This window comes from Passer domesticus, chromosome 2, assembly GCF_036417665.1.
Source record: "Passer domesticus isolate bPasDom1 chromosome 2, bPasDom1.hap1, whole genome shotgun sequence".
Classification (NCBI taxonomy): Eukaryota; Metazoa; Chordata; class Aves; order Passeriformes; family Passeridae; genus Passer; species Passer domesticus.
In genome coordinates, this window is record NC_087475.1 from 109,242,253 (window position 1) to 109,263,014 (window position 20,762).

General features: G+C 40.3%; 1 protein-coding gene across 17 annotated transcripts in view; it reads right to left on the minus strand.

Moving 5' to 3' along the window:
- Nucleotides 1-2,536: 2,536 nt before the first annotated feature.
- Nucleotides 2,537-20,762, minus strand: part of BBX (BBX high mobility group box domain containing) — a 138,624-nt gene continuing 120,398 nt past the window's right edge. For 13 of the 17 annotated variants that reach the window (XM_064410606.1, XM_064410616.1, XM_064410614.1 and 10 more), the window contains 4 exons: nt 19,385-19,471; nt 11,743-11,940; nt 11,050-11,242; nt 2,537-8,376 (listed from right to left, as the gene is read on the minus strand). In XM_064410606.1, coding sequence (XP_064266676.1) covers nt 8,289-8,376; nt 11,050-11,242; nt 11,743-11,940; nt 19,385-19,471 — 566 coding nt within the window. In that variant the 3' untranslated portion in view covers nt 2,537-8,288. Of the gene's footprint in view, nt 8,377-11,049; nt 11,243-11,742; nt 11,941-17,466; nt 17,511-17,576; nt 17,645-19,384; nt 19,472-20,762 lie in introns of those variants that run through there. The other 4 variants (XM_064410609.1, XM_064410603.1, XM_064410615.1 and 1 more) reach the window with 3 other exon arrangements.

Below are 20,762 nucleotides of genomic sequence, written 5' to 3' on the forward strand. Positions count from 1 at the left end.
CAGGTATTAAGGGAACCCACCACTGGAAGGGAATGGATACTCAGACTGGTCTGACTGAGGCCTGATGGTCTGCTGTAACTGGGAAGCCTTTGGTAGGCCATATATGAAACCTGCACTCCAAAGATGTACTCCAAAAACTTCTTTTGGATTGGAAGGACACCTTCCAGGACCTAAGGTTTTCTCTTTCTCTTTCCCATCCTTTTTCTTAAATTGGATGTTGTTTGATAGCAACCTACCTTCTCTTAGTGTGCTGCAACGCTAAGCACATCATTCTGATTCAACCTGCTTGATTTTTGAGTCTATTTCAATTAGTTCCTCTTGTTTCACAGGCTGACAAATAAGCTGAAGTGCTGCTCTATACAGAATACATGTTTTGTATTTTGTACTTATAGGCTGAATTTTCAGCTGGAATTTCAGCTGGGCTTGCAGCAGCGACACTGTGGGCCAGTGCACTTCTGCTGAACATCTAATGATTCTCCAATCAGAAAACAACCAATAAAGCCTTGATGAAATTTCAAGTCTATTTTAAATACAACTGTATCAGAGCTCAGTTTCTTACTGTTGCTGTGCCAAGAACAGTCCACAAAAAAAAAAGAATTTGACACTGGATAGAAGGTAGATGTTTTATCTTACAGGTTTTATTTCAGAAAACAAAACAAAACAGAACTTTGCAGCAGAGATAGGAATGTATCTCGTATTTTGTCACAAAGTGCTAGTGTCCTACTGGAGAATCCACAGCCACACGAGCAGGTGTATAGCATGGCTACTGTATGCCCAGGTATACTGTGTGTCTCACTCCATGTTGTCACATTGTAGGAAAAAAAGTCTCTCTGAAAGCAGGGTTAGCTGTACATTAAAAAACTCTGGAATGAACAATGAAAGGGACCCAACAATGGTATTGAGGGGAGAATAGCAGTGTCTAGCAAAGCGTGGTCCTTGAGTTGGATGATGCCTTTCCATCCTGTGTTTTTCCAGAAGTATTAGTGGAAATTTACCTTACCTGACAGTTAAGAGTCAGTGAAATGCCATGCAGTTGCAAAAAGCAATCTGAGTGACAGCTGACTAACAAACCAGATCTAAATGCACTGAGAATTAGCTGAATGCAGCAGTTTTTTTAGTTGGAAGAACCAAATGAGAACAGAGGAGAAAATATGAGACTTCAAGGAATGAAGACAACTGTTGTAAGGTAATTTAGTAATAAAAAAAAGTGAATAGTGACTTCAAGGTCCCTGACAGGGCATCCATACTAATAGAACATATATTTCTTAAAATTTCTTCCACTTTTTTTGCTCAGTGAATCAGAACTTTCATTCCCCTTTCCCATGACCTTTACATGGCCTTTAAGGCTGAAGCTTTTCCATTCCTGGTGTTTCTTTGCAGAGATTCTGACGCATACCCAGTAAAGGCAGTGCAAGATTGCATACATTTCTTCTTTCCTGAGTAAATAGCACATAGATAAAAAAACCCTAAAGGTTTCCCTTCTGCTGCTTTTGACTGCTCCCATGTGAACAGCCAGTGTCTACTGGCTTCATGAAGTCTGTTTGGGGTCTTCTGTGATCAAAAATACATGGCAATCAAGGAGATTTCGGGCATCCAAGGACAGAAAAAGAGAAGATCTCAAACAGTCTCATTTTCAAGCCTCAGGATGGTAAAATATATGGGCAGAGCAGATTCCTGGTTTAAACAAGTTTCCAAAGTAGTGAGAACCTACTACCTTTACGTTTAGGCATTGATGTCACTTGCTACTTATTTCTAAAAGAGAAACCATTCCTGAGTAAGTTCTCTTATGTCCAAAGACTGAAATCATATCAAGGGCTTCTTCTGTAGGATGACTTCTCTTTTATCTTTGTTGACTATCAACAAGCTTCCCAATTATGCAAAGAAGACAAAATCCACAAAAATGAAGCAGATACCTAGAAGGCTCAGAAGAAAAGGCAAACTTTTCTTCAAAAGCCTAACTGCACCGAGTCCGGGCTCTCTCTGTCCCACAATCTCCAGCTTCATGCAATGTAAGTCCACAAAATTCTGGGGCACCTGAACGGATCTGTGGATCTTCTAAGCAATGTCAACAGTGCTGAGCCGGGCTCAGAAGTTTTAAAAAATAAAATGGAAGCTCCCAGTATAGACACATGTAAGGAAGAACAATGGGGCAGAAGTTCTTTGCAAAGCAAATGACATCTTCGCAGTCTCATTGTGTAGAAGCTGAGTGGATGATCTGTCAGAGAACTACAGCATACAGTTCTGAGGATCCATCTCTGGGTTTTGGCATCTTCCGTTTTCCAGTGAAAATGAGCTTGTTTATATTTAAACAACCCAACAAGTTTATACTGTAGCTAAAAACAAATTCTGCAAATACCGCTAACTCAGCCATATGTTAAAGTAAACAACCATTTGATGGTAAAGCAGGTGAAGTATCAAAGAAGGTCCATTTGAATAGTATTTATTTGCAATCATTAGTTTTAAACGGGAAACTGTTTACAGGCACACGCTAGATAACCAAAATAGAATGAACATAAAGAAATCTATTTAAAGGTCCTTATCAAATATTTCAAATATTTTATTAAATATTTTATTCAGCTTCATTATCACAGTCTGATGTACTTTAGCATGTTATACACATGACTTAACATGTGCACTTAGAAGTATCAAATTAGAGGTTTTTGAGTAAAGTATGACATTCTATAAATGTGCTTACTGATTTAACTACATGTAACTAAGAAGGCAGTAGCTCTGTTATACCATTGATGGAGATGAACTATTGTAAGGCATGTTTACACCAAACTTTGGAGAGAGTAAAACTATATACTAGGTCAAAATTCAGTGGAAATACATGTGAGAATAGAAGTTGAAGGATTGGGCTCCAAGAAAAAAGATCACAGCAAATCAGTTGTGTTGAAATTGTCAACAGATACTGGCTATTAAAAGCAAGCACTGCTGAGAAAGAAGATTTTTGTAGCATCCAGGTCAGCAGGATCTGTGTTTTTTTCAGATGTGACTTTTGAAACTCACACCTTATGCTGTGTAATGCGAAGAAAAGATACCAAAATCTAGTAAGGAAGTTGGAAAACTATTGTCTGAAAAACTTCAAAGTTGTTTTATGAGCAAACACGGGAACACTTTAGTACAGAGTATGTGCTGAAAGTCATTGCACTCCGCTGTGTGCATGTGCAGACAGATGCATGTACATGCCTCTTCTGCTTTTGCTGCCCTCAAAGACCCCCAACCACTGATTTGAGTGTAGCAGTACTGAGGTGCAAACAAGATTTCAGCTTGAAGCTGAAAAGAGCAGACGAGCATTATATTTGGGAGCCCAGCCAGTTTTCCTGAACAGCTGCCCCTTAAGGAAGAAGAAGGGTTTCCAGCCTGAGCCTGGCTGTGCTGCTGAGTGGAGATCTCATGTCAAGTCCTCCTAGATTTCTGCCATCAAAGAATTAGCAGGGAACGTGAAATAGACATCTGTCTTATTAAGCTTCTTCAAAGTTGTCAATTCAGTACAGAATACTGAGTATATAAATGACTATAGTAGTACTTAGGTGAGACCATAAACCTCACTGTGCCCTTTTCTTGGGGAATTCAGGGGAGGAGGCAAGTAACCCTTTCACAGCCTAAATATGTACTTGTTCATGGCACTCAGTGTCCTGAAGGGCCTCAGCACCCTGGCACCTGTAGTTGACAGTTCAGAAATATGTACAAGGTAGGGAGAATGCCATGAGTGTTGCAAAACATGGCAAAGGAGCTCTACAATGTACCAAACAAGCACAGCAAACAAACAGCATCTAATGGATAACGTAGGGTACACAACAGCCAAGTTGCACAGTTATGTTTCCTTGCAAAATCAGGACTGTGAACATAAACTCTAGAAGCTGTTTCAGGAGCAGCACGTGGCTTACTCGACACCTCTGGAAACATCACAAGTCCACCATCCCTCGTGCACTGCATCTTCTGCTCTTACAGAAACTGATCTCACTGAACTAAGCGGAGCTAGTGGGTCCTGCAACCCATATGACTGTGGCAGAGGTTAAGCAAAAATGCTCCAGCAACACAGTTTGGCTACCACTGTATATTCATTCAGCCTTTATGGTGTCTGCGCTATATAAATGTTGCTCTTGGAAAATAAAGCACACAGTGATATACAAATGGTATCAAACGGCCAAAAAAGATTACATGATCAAGCCGGAAAGCAAATGGAAGTTAACAAAAGTAGTCTTTTAGGAGAGGTAGCCATATTAGACTCAGCATTCAAAAAAAAGGGAGTGCACTCAAAAGGGTCAACATACATTATAGTGTCTTGTAGACCCATCATGTTTCTGGTTTCCTACATAATTTTTTTGCAGAATGTACACACCCAGGCACACACAGGTGCACACACACACACACACTCACACCCCACCCCCCCCCCATATATACACATCCAAATTCTTCTCTAATTCCCCTTTGTTGCCATAATGTTGCTATACTGAGAATAAAGGACACCTTTTCTTACATGCTCTTAGCTGCCCCATGTCTATAACTTGCTTTCAGTTGGTTCAGTATCTGTACAGTAGCTAAACAGGCAGTGGAAATTAAAATTGCTTCAATTAATATTCTGTTGCAAAAGACAGCATCCAAACTATAAGGCATTCCTTTGTACTGACATGACCTACAACTCTCTACTTGATACAAATTACAGAATGCTCTTCAGCCTTGTGCTACAAAGGCAGCTTTCACCCAAATGATAAAGACCAAAGCTGGAATTTAAACACCACAAATCCACACGCTTCTGCAAGTCCCTTGTTCTTGTGCCCCTTCCCAACAACGCTTATCACTTTAATTTCAAAAGTCATGCACCAATGCTATAAAATAGAAACCCAAACTACCAAGAAATCTCTTGCTCCTGACTTTGGGATACCGTATTAGTATAAAAGAGCTAAATAAATATATTCTTTTCTGAAATCACAGCACATTCAAGGGGTACTTACTGCCAAAAGCAGAGCATTAAGTAATCTCCATAGATGTTTTCAGAATAATTTAGTCAGAAAAGACCTGTAAGATATGAAGTTTTGATTGATTTGGTCTAATACCTGGAAAATAGCCTACTGTGGGGATAAGAATCTGCATCTCAAATGTTCTGCAGAACATATTTCCCATATTTGTATACAGTACTAGAACAATTAAGAAGACATTACAGTAATTTTCTCCCAGCTTCTTAGATCTGTAGCTTTGGCTATGACAATGCATTTTGTATGCCTCAGAACTATGAAATATCAAAGATGACTAAATAAATAAAAGCCAAGGAAAACTGGGACAGTACTGCATTTTACACTTGAGACAAGATTCCCCCCTCCCATGGATAAGTCATAGAGGACAACTACAGTAAATGCTTGTCTTTTTTTTTTCAAAGAAAGATTTATACACAGGTTCAGATCCAGAAAATAATGTGAAATGCATAAATATTGATCGCTTTAGCTAAGTTAAAATGGGTTCAGTAAAGTATGATACAACATATTCAGAATAAACAAAGCAGAAAAGCATAATATTTTGGTTTGCTTGAGATATACATAAGGTGCAACAATTTCTTCTCTAGAGGCATTTGTGGACAACGTGTTAACAGGTAACAGTGTTTGCTGGTATACCGAAGTACACACAATAGCAGTAAGATTTTCCAAAATGAAAGCAGCTGAAATTAATAAAAATTAAAACAAAACAAACAAGGAAAAAAAAACCCAACACCAATACAGTAAGATATTGGTCTGAAGTTTTTGTTGTGCTAACAGACTTTGTTACCTGAAAATACTGATACCCCTTCTAGTAGATTCAGGGAAAATTCTAGCTACTCAAATCAAGACATCACTCAGAGAACCAACAAAGGCAAATGCCTAGTGAACTATAAAGCTTTGCAGGATTTCTGCTACTCTCAGTGCCTAATCGCTTAAAAATTAAGCATATCTACAAAAAGGTTTGTAAGTATCTGAAAACAGTCATATCCAGTAAACTGACCCAACCCTACCCCCTCTCTAAGGGAAAGTCAAGGAAAAGCAGATCAAGTAAGATATTAATTAATATAGAAAAAAGTAATTTTCTGTTTCTTTTAAAAAAGGTACCATTAATATACAGAAATATCTCCAGGAACAATATTGAAATTTAAATCGAGGAAGGATGGGGTGCTTTGACAAAAATATATCTACTCTAAAGGTTTCTAGAGAAATAAGTTAGTACCATTGTCAACGTGAACGGCCTGCACTGTAACATATTTGGATTTCAGCTAATTATAAAGTGGTCCAAAACTCCAAAAGCCACCCTGCTGTGACCCACAAGTTTTAAGTCTTTTAAATTTTTCCCGTCTTGTTAAAATAACTTATAAAACTTTAATAAAATCTTATTTAAAATACCACCATAAGCTGCAATGGCATTCTAGGGGCTCCTAGACATTTAGTCACCTGAATTTTTAAAAAAGCCTTTTCACTGACTCATTGGTTTGTAAATTTTGTTGTTCTTCTGTTCCCTGTGTTCATCACATGCATCCTTGATGTTGCTGTTTCAGTGACACTTCCCTACGTGTCTTTTGTCAGACCTTGAATCCTTTCTTAAAACTCTTGTGGTACACTGTATATTGTTTCCTGACACTGAACCAGAGACTTTCACTTAACTACAACAATGAAAGGCTAAACCTAGCAAGCATTAATAGTTACTGTCCATATGGCTATTACATCAAATTAGTTACAAAATAACCTCAAAACACATTATCAATTCAGTCAAGTATAAATAAGAATGCCTGATAGAATGATGTAAACTTGCATCATTTAAAGACTTAATTCAAAGAACTTCAAACTCAATCTAATACTATCAAAAGTTCAGCCAGTATGACGAAGACTAATAGAAAATTATTGCTGGAGTCCAATTTGGTAAATTGTTGTGCTACAATGCAAAAAGTAGGGAAACATCTTGTGCTATAGAAGAAGTACCCTGTTGAATTTGTAGCTTTAGATCAATTACTAGTGATCATTTTGCATCTATTGGTAGGAATCAATGGGTTATACAATAGTGTAAGTCAGAATAGTGAAGGTAACAGGCCAAGTGATACACTTGGCCTGCTTTTGGGATGTATTTATGATAGCAAAACACAAAAATTCAACACAAGCAGAGACAGAAACTGGCAGATGGATCTGTTTGGTAGTCTGAATTCAGTCAATAGCTACTCTTCAGTTGTAGTTTAACTGTATACAGCTTTCCACTTTACCAACACAAACTGCAATTGGCCCTTTATGCAAACTGTGAAGCTGATTTGGACTGTGCATAGTAACTACAACAATGCCAGTGTCTGTAAAATGTAAAAGGTATGTGTATTGGTGTACACTATATTGAAAAGTCATGGTTTTGAGTTATTCAGAACTGTGAAATAATACTAAGGTCACTTTTGAAAAACGCATTTGCAGTACTTTTTGTTTACAGGAAAGTTTCACCAAGTCGCTCAGATATCTATGCAAAAATAAAGGAACCCTCCAAGGCATGAAAGACAAGTCAATTATCTGCAGTATTTTCTTTTCCATACACCACACCTTTTTCTAATGCACATCATCCTGGTTATTCAAAGCTAAATTAAAAAGAAACAAACCCAAACGTAGCCTGTCAGAACTTTTCCCAGTAAACTCTACCACTCTGGTGGCAAATATAAAAGTGCAGAACATCTGGACCACGTGGCTGCCCAAACACCGCTAACAATGGTACATCTGTCCAGGCTGCCTTGAGTTCTCTGGAACAGGTTTTAAATTCATTCTACAATATAAACGTAGGCATAACCTATTAATATAAACCATCTTAGAACTTAAATCTTCATGTACAAAAATGACTAAGAATATCTAATAGTAACTAGTGCAGTGCGTCAGTGTTTTTGTTGTTTTTTTTTTTTCTTTTTCATTTAGAATAACTAGATATTATATGAAACTAGTCGTACTCTCTGGTTGGTAAAAGAGATGCTGTGTGAGCTAACAGTAAAGGCAGCCTTTTTCACACCAACCACCTGTTTACTGTTTAAAAGCCTTCAATAGAAAGCAAGCTCTGGGATCATTCCATTTCATTCCACTCCATTTCAGTTCATTAATAGACAATATCACCCTCCTACACACTGGGTTCCAATTTGAGGACCTGGCCCAAGTTGCTAACGTCTGGCTTCCAGTGAATTCTGGGCCACTCAGAGCAATAAGCACTTTATTGCAGTCTCTAGTTCCACCATATGGACTGACTAGCTTCCCTTGGTAAAGACAAGGCTAGGATATTAGGTAAAGCACAATGTTTTACAATAAAGTGGAGCTTCACTGGTCAGCGCAGGAAATAAGCACTGGAGCCTGAGACATTTCATTTGGCTGTCCATCATGTGGGAGAGGTGTGGCCCTCTGACTTCTGGAAAAGAAGAAAAGAAAAGTCACCCATCAATACTTGGAGCACAGGAGGTGCTGTTATCAGACCTGAAAGGACAGGAAGCTGCTGTTTTAGGGTTTAGCACTTGACACAGACATGGCAGCACGGTAACTCCTCACTGCTGCAGGTGCTCACATACTCTGGTTACACCTGCTTTAAGATGAGCCCCTGCAACAGTAACACAATATCCTGAGGACAACCTACATCACATTGCAAAGGCAGGAAAAAACAGATGTGATGGTATTTGACTACACAAAGCAAAATCCACAGCATAGGAGTAAGTTAAGGGCACACAAGTGCTGTGACTCATTTTGTAAGGGAGCTGCTGCAGACCTCGGAAGCAGAGCATATAGCATGTGTGGCAAGAGATAAATGCACAGAGGCACAGATCATGTTAGTGTGAGTCAACAGACAGCTTTTAAGCAATATGAAAATATACTCATCAGCAGAGTTGTACTGGGATTCCTCCACATTACCTGACTACATAAGCCTAGCACGTCTCTTTCATTACTACAGCAGTGCTAATTTAAAAATGATCTCTTGGCACAGGGTATCATAAAAATAAACTGTGCCAGAATTATGAGCTGGAAATCAACATCAGTCATGGTACAAAATGGACTTCGGAGAACTCCTTTGCAGCTTGCCTTTTAAAATACATACACTGCCTGTTATCGACTCTCACAGATGAGGTTCTATTTTTGTTACAGTATTTGTCATTGGTAGCAATGAAAATCTGGGGCCTGCTTCTTATTTACACCAGGGACACTTTACCTCACTCTGGCCCAGTTAAGACCCCCAGCAGAAACCCCCAGCAGAGGTACCCATGTGCTTCACACAAGGGGAGTGCAACGAAGTGGCCTTGGCACAAAATGCAGCTCAGACTCACAGTGCTTAACCAGGGAATGCACAAGGTAAATAAAGACAAGCAGAAGACTTCAAATGAAAACCATGCTGCCAGAAGGACTCCACGTCCCAAGGCTCTATGAAGCTATTAAAAAGCATTACATTCAGACACTGAAGAAACACATCAAGCAAACCTCCAATTATTTTCTTCACATTTCTGGATATTTGCAAATAAAGTGAGTTACAAAAGGTAACAACAGTTGACACAGTAGAAAACAGAGGCATCTAGCCTGTAAGATTTAGGCTTCTGTTTTGACTTCCATTTGCCAAGTCAGTGAGAGATGTGGCTAACTTTCTACTGGAAGAGTCCTCCCCTGTTGTCATTTCACATCCCTCAGGGTGATTACAAACTGGCATTTCCAACAGCTGTGGGATATTTGCCCATTTTGTGTTTTTAGGCCTTATGAAAGATGCTGCATTGCCTGAGCTACATAATGAGATGACAAAATATGGGATTCAAAGAGAAAGACCCAAGCACAAAGCTCTGCAAAACATTAGCTTGCTTCAACAAGGACAAGAGAAGGACAAGAACTTTAAAGAGGCACAAGGAAGAAAAACCACAGCAGAGCAAATCCTGTTGCTTTTGTGTTTTTCTGGTCAGTGTTAATGGCAGTCAATGAAACCACAGTGAGTGAGAGCAGAGCTTAGCACAGCACTTCCACAAGTCCCATTTTGTGGCTTATGATGACAGACAGCCTGACTGCAGTGTGAAATCACTTCTCACCCAAAACAACACTGCTTGAGCAAGACAACAGCTTCTGCAGAGAGGAACCAGCAGATATATTTCTTTTAGGGTTCCTGAGCTTCTAAAAAGCCTTTGAGCATTTGATGTGCAGCCTGAACACAAAGCACTGGGTTCATCAATGGGGCCCATGAGAGGAACAGTTAATTGAGGTTGTGAATTGTTTAATGAACTGCTGCCTTGAGGAGTTGCTTAGGCAGCCAGCAATCTGTCAAATGGCATCTGCAGAGGCTGTGATGGTTTCAAACGGGCCCAGTGCTCCCTCATCAAGTTTTCATTGCAGGAGAGGCTGGGGTTTCATATCCAGTAAGTTCCATGAAAGAACAACACTGGATAACCAAGAGCCAAGAAGGACCTGCTGTGATTGGTTTACTCCCATCACAGGTCTGACCATTCTGCACTGATTCATAAGTAACTTGCACATTCTCCACCTTTTGGATGGCCTACTCAATAACTGAGAGGACCAACCCAAACTACCATGGCTTTCCATCAGCCAGAGCTGTTCTGCCCCATGCTATTCTGCAGATGCTTTGCCTTCTACACAGCAAAGCACAAGAGTAAGAATAACTAGTTAGCTTCCCTCAGCCATGTTCAGCATAAAAAAATTGAGAAATTTCAAAATGCATTAAATTCTCTCCACCATCTTAGGTTTTAGGCCACTGGAAAATGCAAATCAGCATGCAGTAGCTATTTAAATCTCCTATTATCTGACACATAGCATCTGATAATTCTCAATCATTAGGATCTCAAGGGTCATATGAACCTGTTTATATACAAAAATTGGTACGTAAGCTTACTGGGGAGGATCATTTTACTAACTGCTAAACAGATTACACTGCCATTTAGGTGAAGACTTAGCACTACTAAGCAAGTGGGGTAAAGCAGACATTCATAGAAAGCTGTGGAAGGGAAACGCAGGCCAAATTAAACAGTCTGCTATTCACATGCTTTCTGAACAAGCTGTCAGCCACATGCTATTTACTTAAGACAACAAGAGAAGAAAACCATACCTGTGTACATTTTCCATGGCTGCTACTTCTGCCAGAGCAGCTAAGCTAAAAAATGCAGACACTGCTGGCATATCTGACGTAATACTATGATTTTCTTCTGTCTCTGTGTTTCTGGAGCATTCACTGTTGCAATCCGTTTCTGCACTTGATGATTTTTGAAGAGTACTTTGTGGCAGCTCTTTTGGCTTCTCCTCTGCAAAGAAAGAAAGTTAAGCATGCAGACGTAGTCCATAAATTCACTGCAGCCTACTGATATGCTGATTAGACTGGTGTTAACAGAACCTGTACCTTTAGGACTTTGATTCTGCCAGTGTCATCTGATTCATGCTGTAACCTCTTCTGACTCTGACTACTGGGTCAGAAGCACAGTACTAAGGTCTATGAAGCAGTTTACTGATTTTGCATTCAACTGAATTTGATCTTTTTTGTCAGGCAAGAGAGCTTTTGTGTATGTTTTAGACACAGCAGAGAGAAAAGGGAGAAAAGACAAATTTTGTCATTCAAACAAAAGAAGTTGGCCATTATTGACTCAGTGACTTCCCAGTTGGTTGATAGCTGTATTTTAAATAATGACCATTCTAAGCAGATAAGAAAACAAGCTAATTAAAAAACACTGCCCTGACAGACTGCTTGTACCTTCAAACCTTCTCCAACCATTCAGTTTTAATGAAATTTTAACTCCAATTTCCTTACCCAGTGTCCCTGCTGCTGGTGACACTCGCCCATCTGCTGTTCGGACAAGATGTGTGATCTTAGTTTTCCTTGCTTTCCTTTTCTGGCTGCCAACTAAAGGCTCATGCATCATTGCTGGCTCTGGAGTGTTTAGGGCAGATATAGAAATTTTATTCTTCCAGGCAGCCTCACTGGAATTTCTGTCTTCTAATAGTATGGCTGTAAGAGAACAAAACCACAACTTTAGATGTAGAATAATTTAGCCACTAGCTATGCTCATTTTGCATCTGTCTGCATAAAACTGTTCCTCACAGGTACTCAAGAGCATAACCCATGCCAAAACATGATCTGAATGCCACAGATGTTTGCAGTGAAGTAACAGAATCCACCTTAAAGATATACTGAAGGTTCAAGTTTCTAATATTTGCCAAGAAAACTCTGAGACTGGCAGCAGCACTTGAGTGGGAGCAGGGTATTGCTCTGTGTAAAACATTCTGCAACAGAAGATGTCAACAAGTGGCTAAGAGACAAAATGTATTTAAGGAACAACAAGGGCCCTCACATAAGCTTATCTTAGCTCAGAGACAGACTGACAAGCAGAATTCAGCAATTCCTGACTAAAACCTCTTTAGTCACTCTACATCAACTCCTCTAAGAAAAGGAAATACTGCCTTTTACAAAATAACAAACCTTAAAAAACACCCCAAAGGCTACAAATAAAAGAGCATAACTGGATCACAGCTGAAGACAAGCATGCTAAAAAAATGGAAGTAAGCATGGGATAGAATACCATGACAGAAATACTGCCCATATAAACTCAGAGAGTGAGAAAGGAACAGTTTAAATCTTTTCAGCAGCTCCATTCTTGACATTCTGAAGTAGCCTTTTACCCCGACATGGAACATGATCCCAAATTTTCACTTGACTAAAGAATTTATTTTAATCTTGTTCACAAAGAAATTGATCAGACAGCAATCACAAAACATATTTAAGCTTCCAAAGTCTGAGCTCAGTGCCTAGTAGTCAACTGTTTGCAATTTGCATTGATTCAATAAGCCATTCTGCTGATCCCATGGGGTATCACTAGTACATAGAGGCAATCTGTGACATTTTTTCCCCTCCTGTGATAAGGTGTTATGAAGCCTGCCCCATCTGTGACCACTGTTAGAGGGCTAGAAGGAGGCTCTATGTTGAGGTTTGTATGGGGGGGCTCCCCAGAGGAGCCTCCAAAGCTGTGAGTTTGCTGGTAGCAACAGGCAGGCAAAGAGACTCCACATGGCTTCTGGGGGTGCCGATTAGATGAGGGTTTATTGGGGGTCCCACCCCCAGGAACAGCATGGTTGCTGAGGGGGAAGGGGGGAAGGGGCAGAGGGAGAGCTTAGGGGAGAGAAGGGCCAAGAGAGAGTCTGGTCTCCCTTGCACAGCTTAAGAGGGAAATTCAATGTGGGTGACAAATAAGACTTGGGCCAATGGGATTACAGATACTTCAGGGGAGGAACACAGGCTCAGATAAACTGTACATTTTGGAGGGGTGAGACAGAGCATATCATTTAACTAAAATGCAACACCACAGCTACAGGTAGCAAATAGAATGCTCAAGTAATTTTTTTACAGGTGCATGTCCAACCTGTTTTGAAACTGGGAACATCCATGATACCTGCACCAAGTTCTTGAAGTATTTTTTCCCAGTACATTGCCACCCTGAATGATTAGGTATTTTTTCCTAATGTCTGCAACCTCATCCCTCCTGTTGCATTTTCAATTCATTATTTTCTTTACTTCCTGTCAGATACCCCATTTCTTTTCAACAGTCCTTGATATATTTTCCACAGCTGTTATTGTGTCTACAGTTAGCTCACTCTTCCCTCCAGTTTCTTTTAATCTTTCTCCGCATTATAAAGACTTTTTAAAGACACATTTGTCACTTTTTCGGTGGTTTGACCAGCAAAAATTACACACACAGAACTGAAGCCACAGTGCAAACAACTGCTCTTTAAGAATTGCTAAGAACTGAACAATTCCAATCTCCTGCACTGAGACTGGTGGTGTCACACAGGAGCATCCAGCCCCACAAACAGCCTAAGAGTCTGCATGGCCTTTGCCTTTCCCGTTAGCGTGTATTTCTGTTTATTGTTAGTTTTGTAGATTTAATGAACTTTATATATTCAAAGATACAGCTAATAACACCTTTATATTTTGCTGGCTTTTTAAACAGTTCGTTGTGTGAGGATGTGGACTAGATGAAGAGAATAGGTGCAACACATTTAATCTTGTTAGCAGTTGCCCTTTGCTCTTCTGTTTGAATGGGAAGGACCTTTAATGTTTTATTGTAAAAATATAATCAGATCTAGTACATACATGCACAAACATTTGAAACATTCCAAACTTTAATTTGTTTATGATTTTAATTCACCTACATTCTCTTGTAAAACATTTTTGAACTTGTGCATGTTCTTTATTTGGGAAAAAAGCACACAGCTTTAATTAGTATTTTGAAGTGCTTAGCTCTAGCTGCCAACCTCTCCAGAGCACAGCTTTGCCGTAAAACTGATTTTTTTTGTAAAGAGTGCTCAAGAGAAAGCACAGGAAAAGATCCACCCTGTAACAATCCAATTAAGTAAAATCAACAATGTCTACAAATGTGACTTTCAAGTAACTCAACTGGGCCAACAGTGAGATATTCAGATAAGCTTTGTGCATGAACACCAGGATCTTAATTGGAATGTATAATTAAATAGACAGCTTTCTCTCCAGATTTCTTATTTGGGAATTCATAAGCATTGATTATGTTTTAATGCAATGGTCTGGTTGTAGTCCAACACTATCTGTTAATTCTGATTGCTCTAATTAGCACTTTGACACTGCTGTCTACTTGTAGCTTGATTGAGTTTATAATGCTTTTAATCTTAGTACTACAACTCACTTTTTTTTTTTTTACATTTAATAAAAAAATTAAGACATGATTTCAAACAATGAACAACATACAATTAAAAGAGACTTGATTTGGTATGCGTTTAATTAGATGTGTTGTATGTCAGGTCACTAGAAATTAATTTGATTGATCACTACAGTTGAGGGTTCCCTTTTATATTTTTCTTTCTCATATTGTATGTGTCAAAAAATAAAGAGAAAAAAAACCCCTTGAAAGGTAAAATAGGCAATAGTGGAAGACACAAGGAGTATATGATGTTGGCACATTTGACTAAGAAACAGCAGAAGGTGGCTGTAAAACTCAGATGCAGTAAGTATATTCCCTCTCCATGTTTTTATATTGTTTTATATTCCTTTTCCCAAGTTTTTATTTTAATCCTTGAAATAAGACTTGAAAGTCAGGTACTTTTCTCCTCTAGCTCTAAAAGAGGCTCTTTATCACTTCAACATAACATTGCTGCCATACAGTCTTGAAGAAGGAAGCATTGAAGGTTTACAATGAGTATTTTGTGCATGTGGGCGCAGGGTGGATGTTGAAGGGAGGAGCATCTTTTTCTCTTCTTTAGCAGTCTTAGTGAACACTGGGTTTAGACATCATTTCACTGACTTCTTTACAGAGTATTATTCAAGTAGACATAAAACTTGACTTGGAAATCACACTAAGGCTTGACTTGCAAGACCCTTTGTGCTGATCTCTAGAGGAGAAAGGAGTCCATGCTTCAATAACTCCACATCTAAACTTACGTACCCCTGCACCTTCTTCAAGAAGAATAGCATCCCACTGCTTCAAGTGACAAAGGTATATCCATACAGATGTTCCAAACCAGGACCTGGTTTTGTTCTGCAGGAAGGATAGGGCTAGGCAGGTTTAATTCCCTGTAGTTTTCTTTAATCCATTTGATATCCATTCTGCTTCCACACTGTCCTGCATTCAAGAGTTGTCCCAAGAGGAACTCAGCTAATTTTCAGGGGAACATTGTTTAGACACGAAATGAGATTCTGCAGTTATTGTGCAGTCCTGCCAACAGGCAGTTGCAAGCTCAGCTCTCCATGACAGTGGCATGGGCAGAACTACTGGGCTATCTTTGCAAGCAGAGTTGAGAATATACCATGAAGGTGTGAGCCCTCAGGCATGCCTACACCACAGTGTCAGAAATGACTCTGAGAGAGACATATCCAGAGGTCTGTGTCAGATGGTTTCCTCAGCTAAGGTTTGTTAAAGGTCTGCACGGACAGTTTATCCTACTTTGCAGGCATGCAGAGGACACGTAGTCTTATTTCCCCCCTATCTTTGTAAACAAGAAAAACAAAGTCAATTGAAATGACTCACCATACCACAGCTTTTCAGATGAGCTTTTCAGACTAAACCCCAACAAAAGAGACTTTAAAGAATTTCTTTAGTGATGCCTGTTATGAAAGACAGCTGCAGAAGCTCTCTAACCACACTTGGTGGAGAACAAATGCTTTGTGGGTCTAAGCATGCTGGTATCAAGGAAGAAAGGTGGGCTGTAATGATTTAATTGTCTTTATGAAGATAAACAGTGAAAATCTAGCCAGACAGAGCATCACTTCAAGTCATCAGTGTCCATGGAACCACTTCACCAAGGAAGTGATGCCAAACAGACTCACCTGGCAGAAATTCCAGCTCTTCTGACAACAGGACGCTGCTACAATACTGCTTTGGGGCCAGGCAGCACACAGAGATGCAGCAAGGACTGGGGACTAACAAGCAGAGATACAAAGCAGCAGATGGTCAAAGCAGCTGTAGGAGACAGCCGCCTGGGCGGGAAGCTCTGCTGCAGGAGCCTGTCCTGATCCAGCCCTCCTCCAACCAGAATGGCTGCCAAAGGCACAGAGCTACTGGTTCCCTCCGGGCTGAAAGTGCCACAAAACAGGGCTCTGATGTGTGGGGGAGAGCTGCTGTAGGAGCAGGCACAGCAACAGGGCTGCTCCACGTGTGAGCTGGTGCTCACACCAGCGCATGTGCTCATCCTCTCTTCTCCCCTTCCTGTGCCAAGGCCAGTGTTACAGCTGGCTGCTGCACAGACCATACAAGAACCTCAGCACAGCTCACCAAGTGTACCTGAAAATATGCAATCACTCTGATTTATCACTTTAAGTACTGCTTCCCATTGGAAAGCCCTTCTGGTGTGGCAGAAAAATAAAACTCCCAGATGAGTGTTAACTTTCCCAAACAGGCATGGGTCCAGTTTTTCTTCTGTCAGCCTTCCTAAGGAAGGGATGTATTCCTTGGCATATTCAATCGTGTTACTGTGTGCTCTCTGCAGCATTTCACTGGGGTTTAACTGGGCTGTACCCAACTCTTTGAACAGCTGCAAACTCTTAACGTGGTGATGTGCACTGGTGCTGCTGTGTACAGCAGGGTCAAAATTCACGCAGATTTTCATACCAGAGACACACGGACAACACGACACAATCACATTAAATCTGCCTCTACTGCACTTACTTTCCTTCACTCCTAACAGATGCACACAGGCACACACACATTTCAAGATGAAAAAACATGAAGCCAATATGACCTCTCCTGACAGCAATCCTTCCAAGTGTCTCCTCTGCAGCTATACAAACATTCAAGCTCCTTCTTTCTGCAAAATCAACTTTATAAAAACCAAAACCGCACATTAGGTAGACTTGTGACTCACCATAAGTATAGACTAACCACAAAAAGGAGTAGAAATTTTAATTTATTGTTTGATTCATGGAATGCTCAAATAAATATTATCTGAACTGAAATGAAGATTCTGGGATTCCCATCTTGAATGCTGCAGAATATGAGACAGCTCAGCCACACGGTTTAGGGCTTGTTGCCTAGGAACTCCTGGATGGAGGATGAAGATCTGTAGGCAGATGAGGGAGAGGCTCTCCAGCATGTGCTGAGGCCATGCCCATACTGCTCTTTGCTGATCAAGATTTCGGTTTCAGTAGCTAACGGTACACTTCAGAGTAGGCAAGACTCCAAATTTTCTCCCCTCTGTAATTCAAGGGAAAATACAGTTCCCCACCAATATACAGACATTCACTGCCTTTCCTCTGATGATTATATGTGGGCTGTGTAAGGATCCTAAGTTCATGTCTTTGCTTTAGTCTTGGGAGGAACTTAGCAAGCTGGCTCTGCCGCAGAAAATGCAGAGACACATCTTTAATGTTTAGACACTATGACATTATTCACATGCTTAACTTCCAAGGACATGCCTCTGTGCTCTGCTGGAACAAGGCCAGGGTACTCGACACTTGCCAGGGTTGAATCTTTGATCATAGTGCACACTTCATTTCGTATCAAAACAGGCTGGCTTCTTTTAAACAAATGCAGGGTTTGATATTTTGTTTACCCACATTTTTATCTGCAAATTTTAAGGTATTTGTATTTTTTACTCTTTATCATCTATTAAATACTTTCTGTTTCTTTTCCCCCAGGAGAATTTAAACACCCATTTGTCTTAATAATTTGTCTACACGGTCTATTAATAATTCAGGAACAAAATCTGAATGACGCCAAATAAAAATTATGCTAATGTATGATGCCTTTTTTACACTGACATAGAAGCAAGATAGTTACTTTTCATAAGCAACTGCCACAACATATTCGTTGTACAAATACAACAAGACAGAGCAAGTAATTTTGATTTGCACCGTGGAATGCAGAAGAGCAGGCAGAGCCTATGTGGGAAAATAGTTTATGTGCAAAACAGATGACAGAAAACACAGCACCAGGAAAGGACAGGAAATTACATGGCCAAGTCTTAAGAAAAGTTATTAACCATAAAGGTAGCTGGGGAAACTAGAGATGGGAACAACCATTTTATTATCTTAGAGATGAACATGGGTAGGGAAGAAACCAGACAAATTAATGAAGTTAAGTAAGCAGAACCAGAGAGGTTTTTCTAGATTACAGGAACAATGCAGGAGAGAACATCACTGTGGAACAGGGGAACAGCTTGGGCATAACTTGATAGTGTGGGCAACATGATGATAAAAAAAAAGGGCCCAGGGAAGCAGGCTAAACTATAATCCTGTTTTGAGTTTCTAGTGCGCAGGATATTATGATACTGTAACAAGAAAAAGACTCTAGAGAGCTAACAGAGGATAGCGGGCAGACAAGGTCCAGAACATAACTTAAAAAAGTGCAGAAGGCATTTTCAGTATGAAGCAAACAGAAAGCTGGTTTAAGATTTCTACAGAGGCAGGGTTGGATGCTGGTATTTCTGAGATCTGGTGCAGAAACAAGTGCTTACATCCTGACCAGGTTCTTACACCTTGACCAGCTGCAGTCTGCAAAGTTCCAGACAGCAAGAAATCACAGGAATAAGAGATAGGGACATGCAAAAATTCTCTGGCAAAATAATATGGTCACTGATACAGAAGAATGCAGATAAGAGCAACCTAAGGACTACAGAGCTGTGAGCTGTAGAAGATTAAAGTTTTCGAGGCCAGCTGCAGAACTGCCCTTGCTTTGTCAGCTCTGCTACATGGCACCTGGAGCAGGGAAACTGTAATTAAAGGGAGATGCCAACTGAAAACAAAACAGCATCATACTGGAGTAAGGAATATCAACTGGAGCCAGAAGGCAATGGAATCACAGCAGACAGGGAAAACAAGGAACCAAAGCAATCAAAGACTAGAGAGCTGAGGTGTCTCTGTCTAGAAGCATTTCCCCAAGACTGAATTGAGAAAGAAGGAAGCTGAAAACCTTAATTAAGCAATGCACCAGTACCTGTGTCCGGAACATTAAGCTTCTTTCTGTGCTTAAATTTGCTGACAATTTTGTGGAATAAGTTCTTTTTCTGAGACTGGAATGAACCTACAGACAACATTAATAATACATACTTTTAATTAGAAGCTTGAAAAAGAGTACAACAGTCACACTATGTACTGTACAACCTCCCCTTCCTATAGTACAAGTTGCCATACGACAGGGAAGCATAAAACCTGACCTTCTGCCTGAAGGGACTCTGGAGGCTTTCAGCAAGCTGTAGTTCAATCCACTACCTCACAATGTTTAAGTGCATACAGTGCATTTTGGGGAATGAAGCCCTTAGGAAAGCCTAGCTGTACAACAAAACATGGTTTTCTTGCTTACTTAAAGATATACTCTCTTTTGCAGGTATACTGGGCTTGGCTGGCAGGGAGTAAACTTAACAGTGCTGGAAACACACCCATGGTTTAGTTACTGCTGAGCAGTGTTTACAGAGCATCAAGATCTCTCTCATTCTGGCACCCCAGCAAGTAGGCTGAGGGTGTTCCAGAGGCTGGGAGGGGACATAGTTGGGACAGCTGACCCACATGGGCCAAGAGGCATTTTACATCATGCTCAGCACAAAACTGTGCTGGGGAAGTGTTTTTTGAAGTTGTGCATTGCTCAGGTAACTGACTGGACATCAGTCAGCTAGTAGTGAGTGCTGGCTTTGGCATTACTTGTTTCCTCCCTCCAACTTATGAAACTGCCTTCTTCTTGACCCAGTGTAGTAGTTTTGCAGAACTACTACACCCACAAAGTATTTTTCCTTGTTTTTGCCCCTCCTATTATCTTCCACATCCCACTGTTGGAGGGAGGAACAGGGTGGCAACATACTTACCAGTCAGGACCAACCCACCACAGGATGAAAGAGCTACCACTGCCTTTCTGGTGACCAGAAATGAGATATACTAAGTGCACAAGTTAAAGCTCCCATAGGAGGAAGGTGAGGTTATGTCCAGCTCACAGTTATCATTCCTACTTTGCCCGCAGAGTCTTTACTAGGAGCAGTTGGAAGACATCTTGTGTGACATTGGACCACAAAACATGCCACTATCAGATGTCATCAAGAAGTTTGCCTTTGCCTCATTAGAGGAGCAGTGATATAACAGCAACATAGGCATAAGAAATGCATAATCTCCACAATGCAAAGCACATTTTAGGGAGTTTACAGAAACTCAACTTCAAAATCTTATTTCCAAAGAGACAATGGACAAGTAAGTCTTCAGGCTAGTTCAGAACAGACCAGCCCAAACAGAAATGAGATGCTATGCATGTGACAAGATGATTCATAGCCTAACTAGCAGGTGTCCTTCCCATCTCTAGCTCACGTGTAACAGGATTCTACCCACCACAA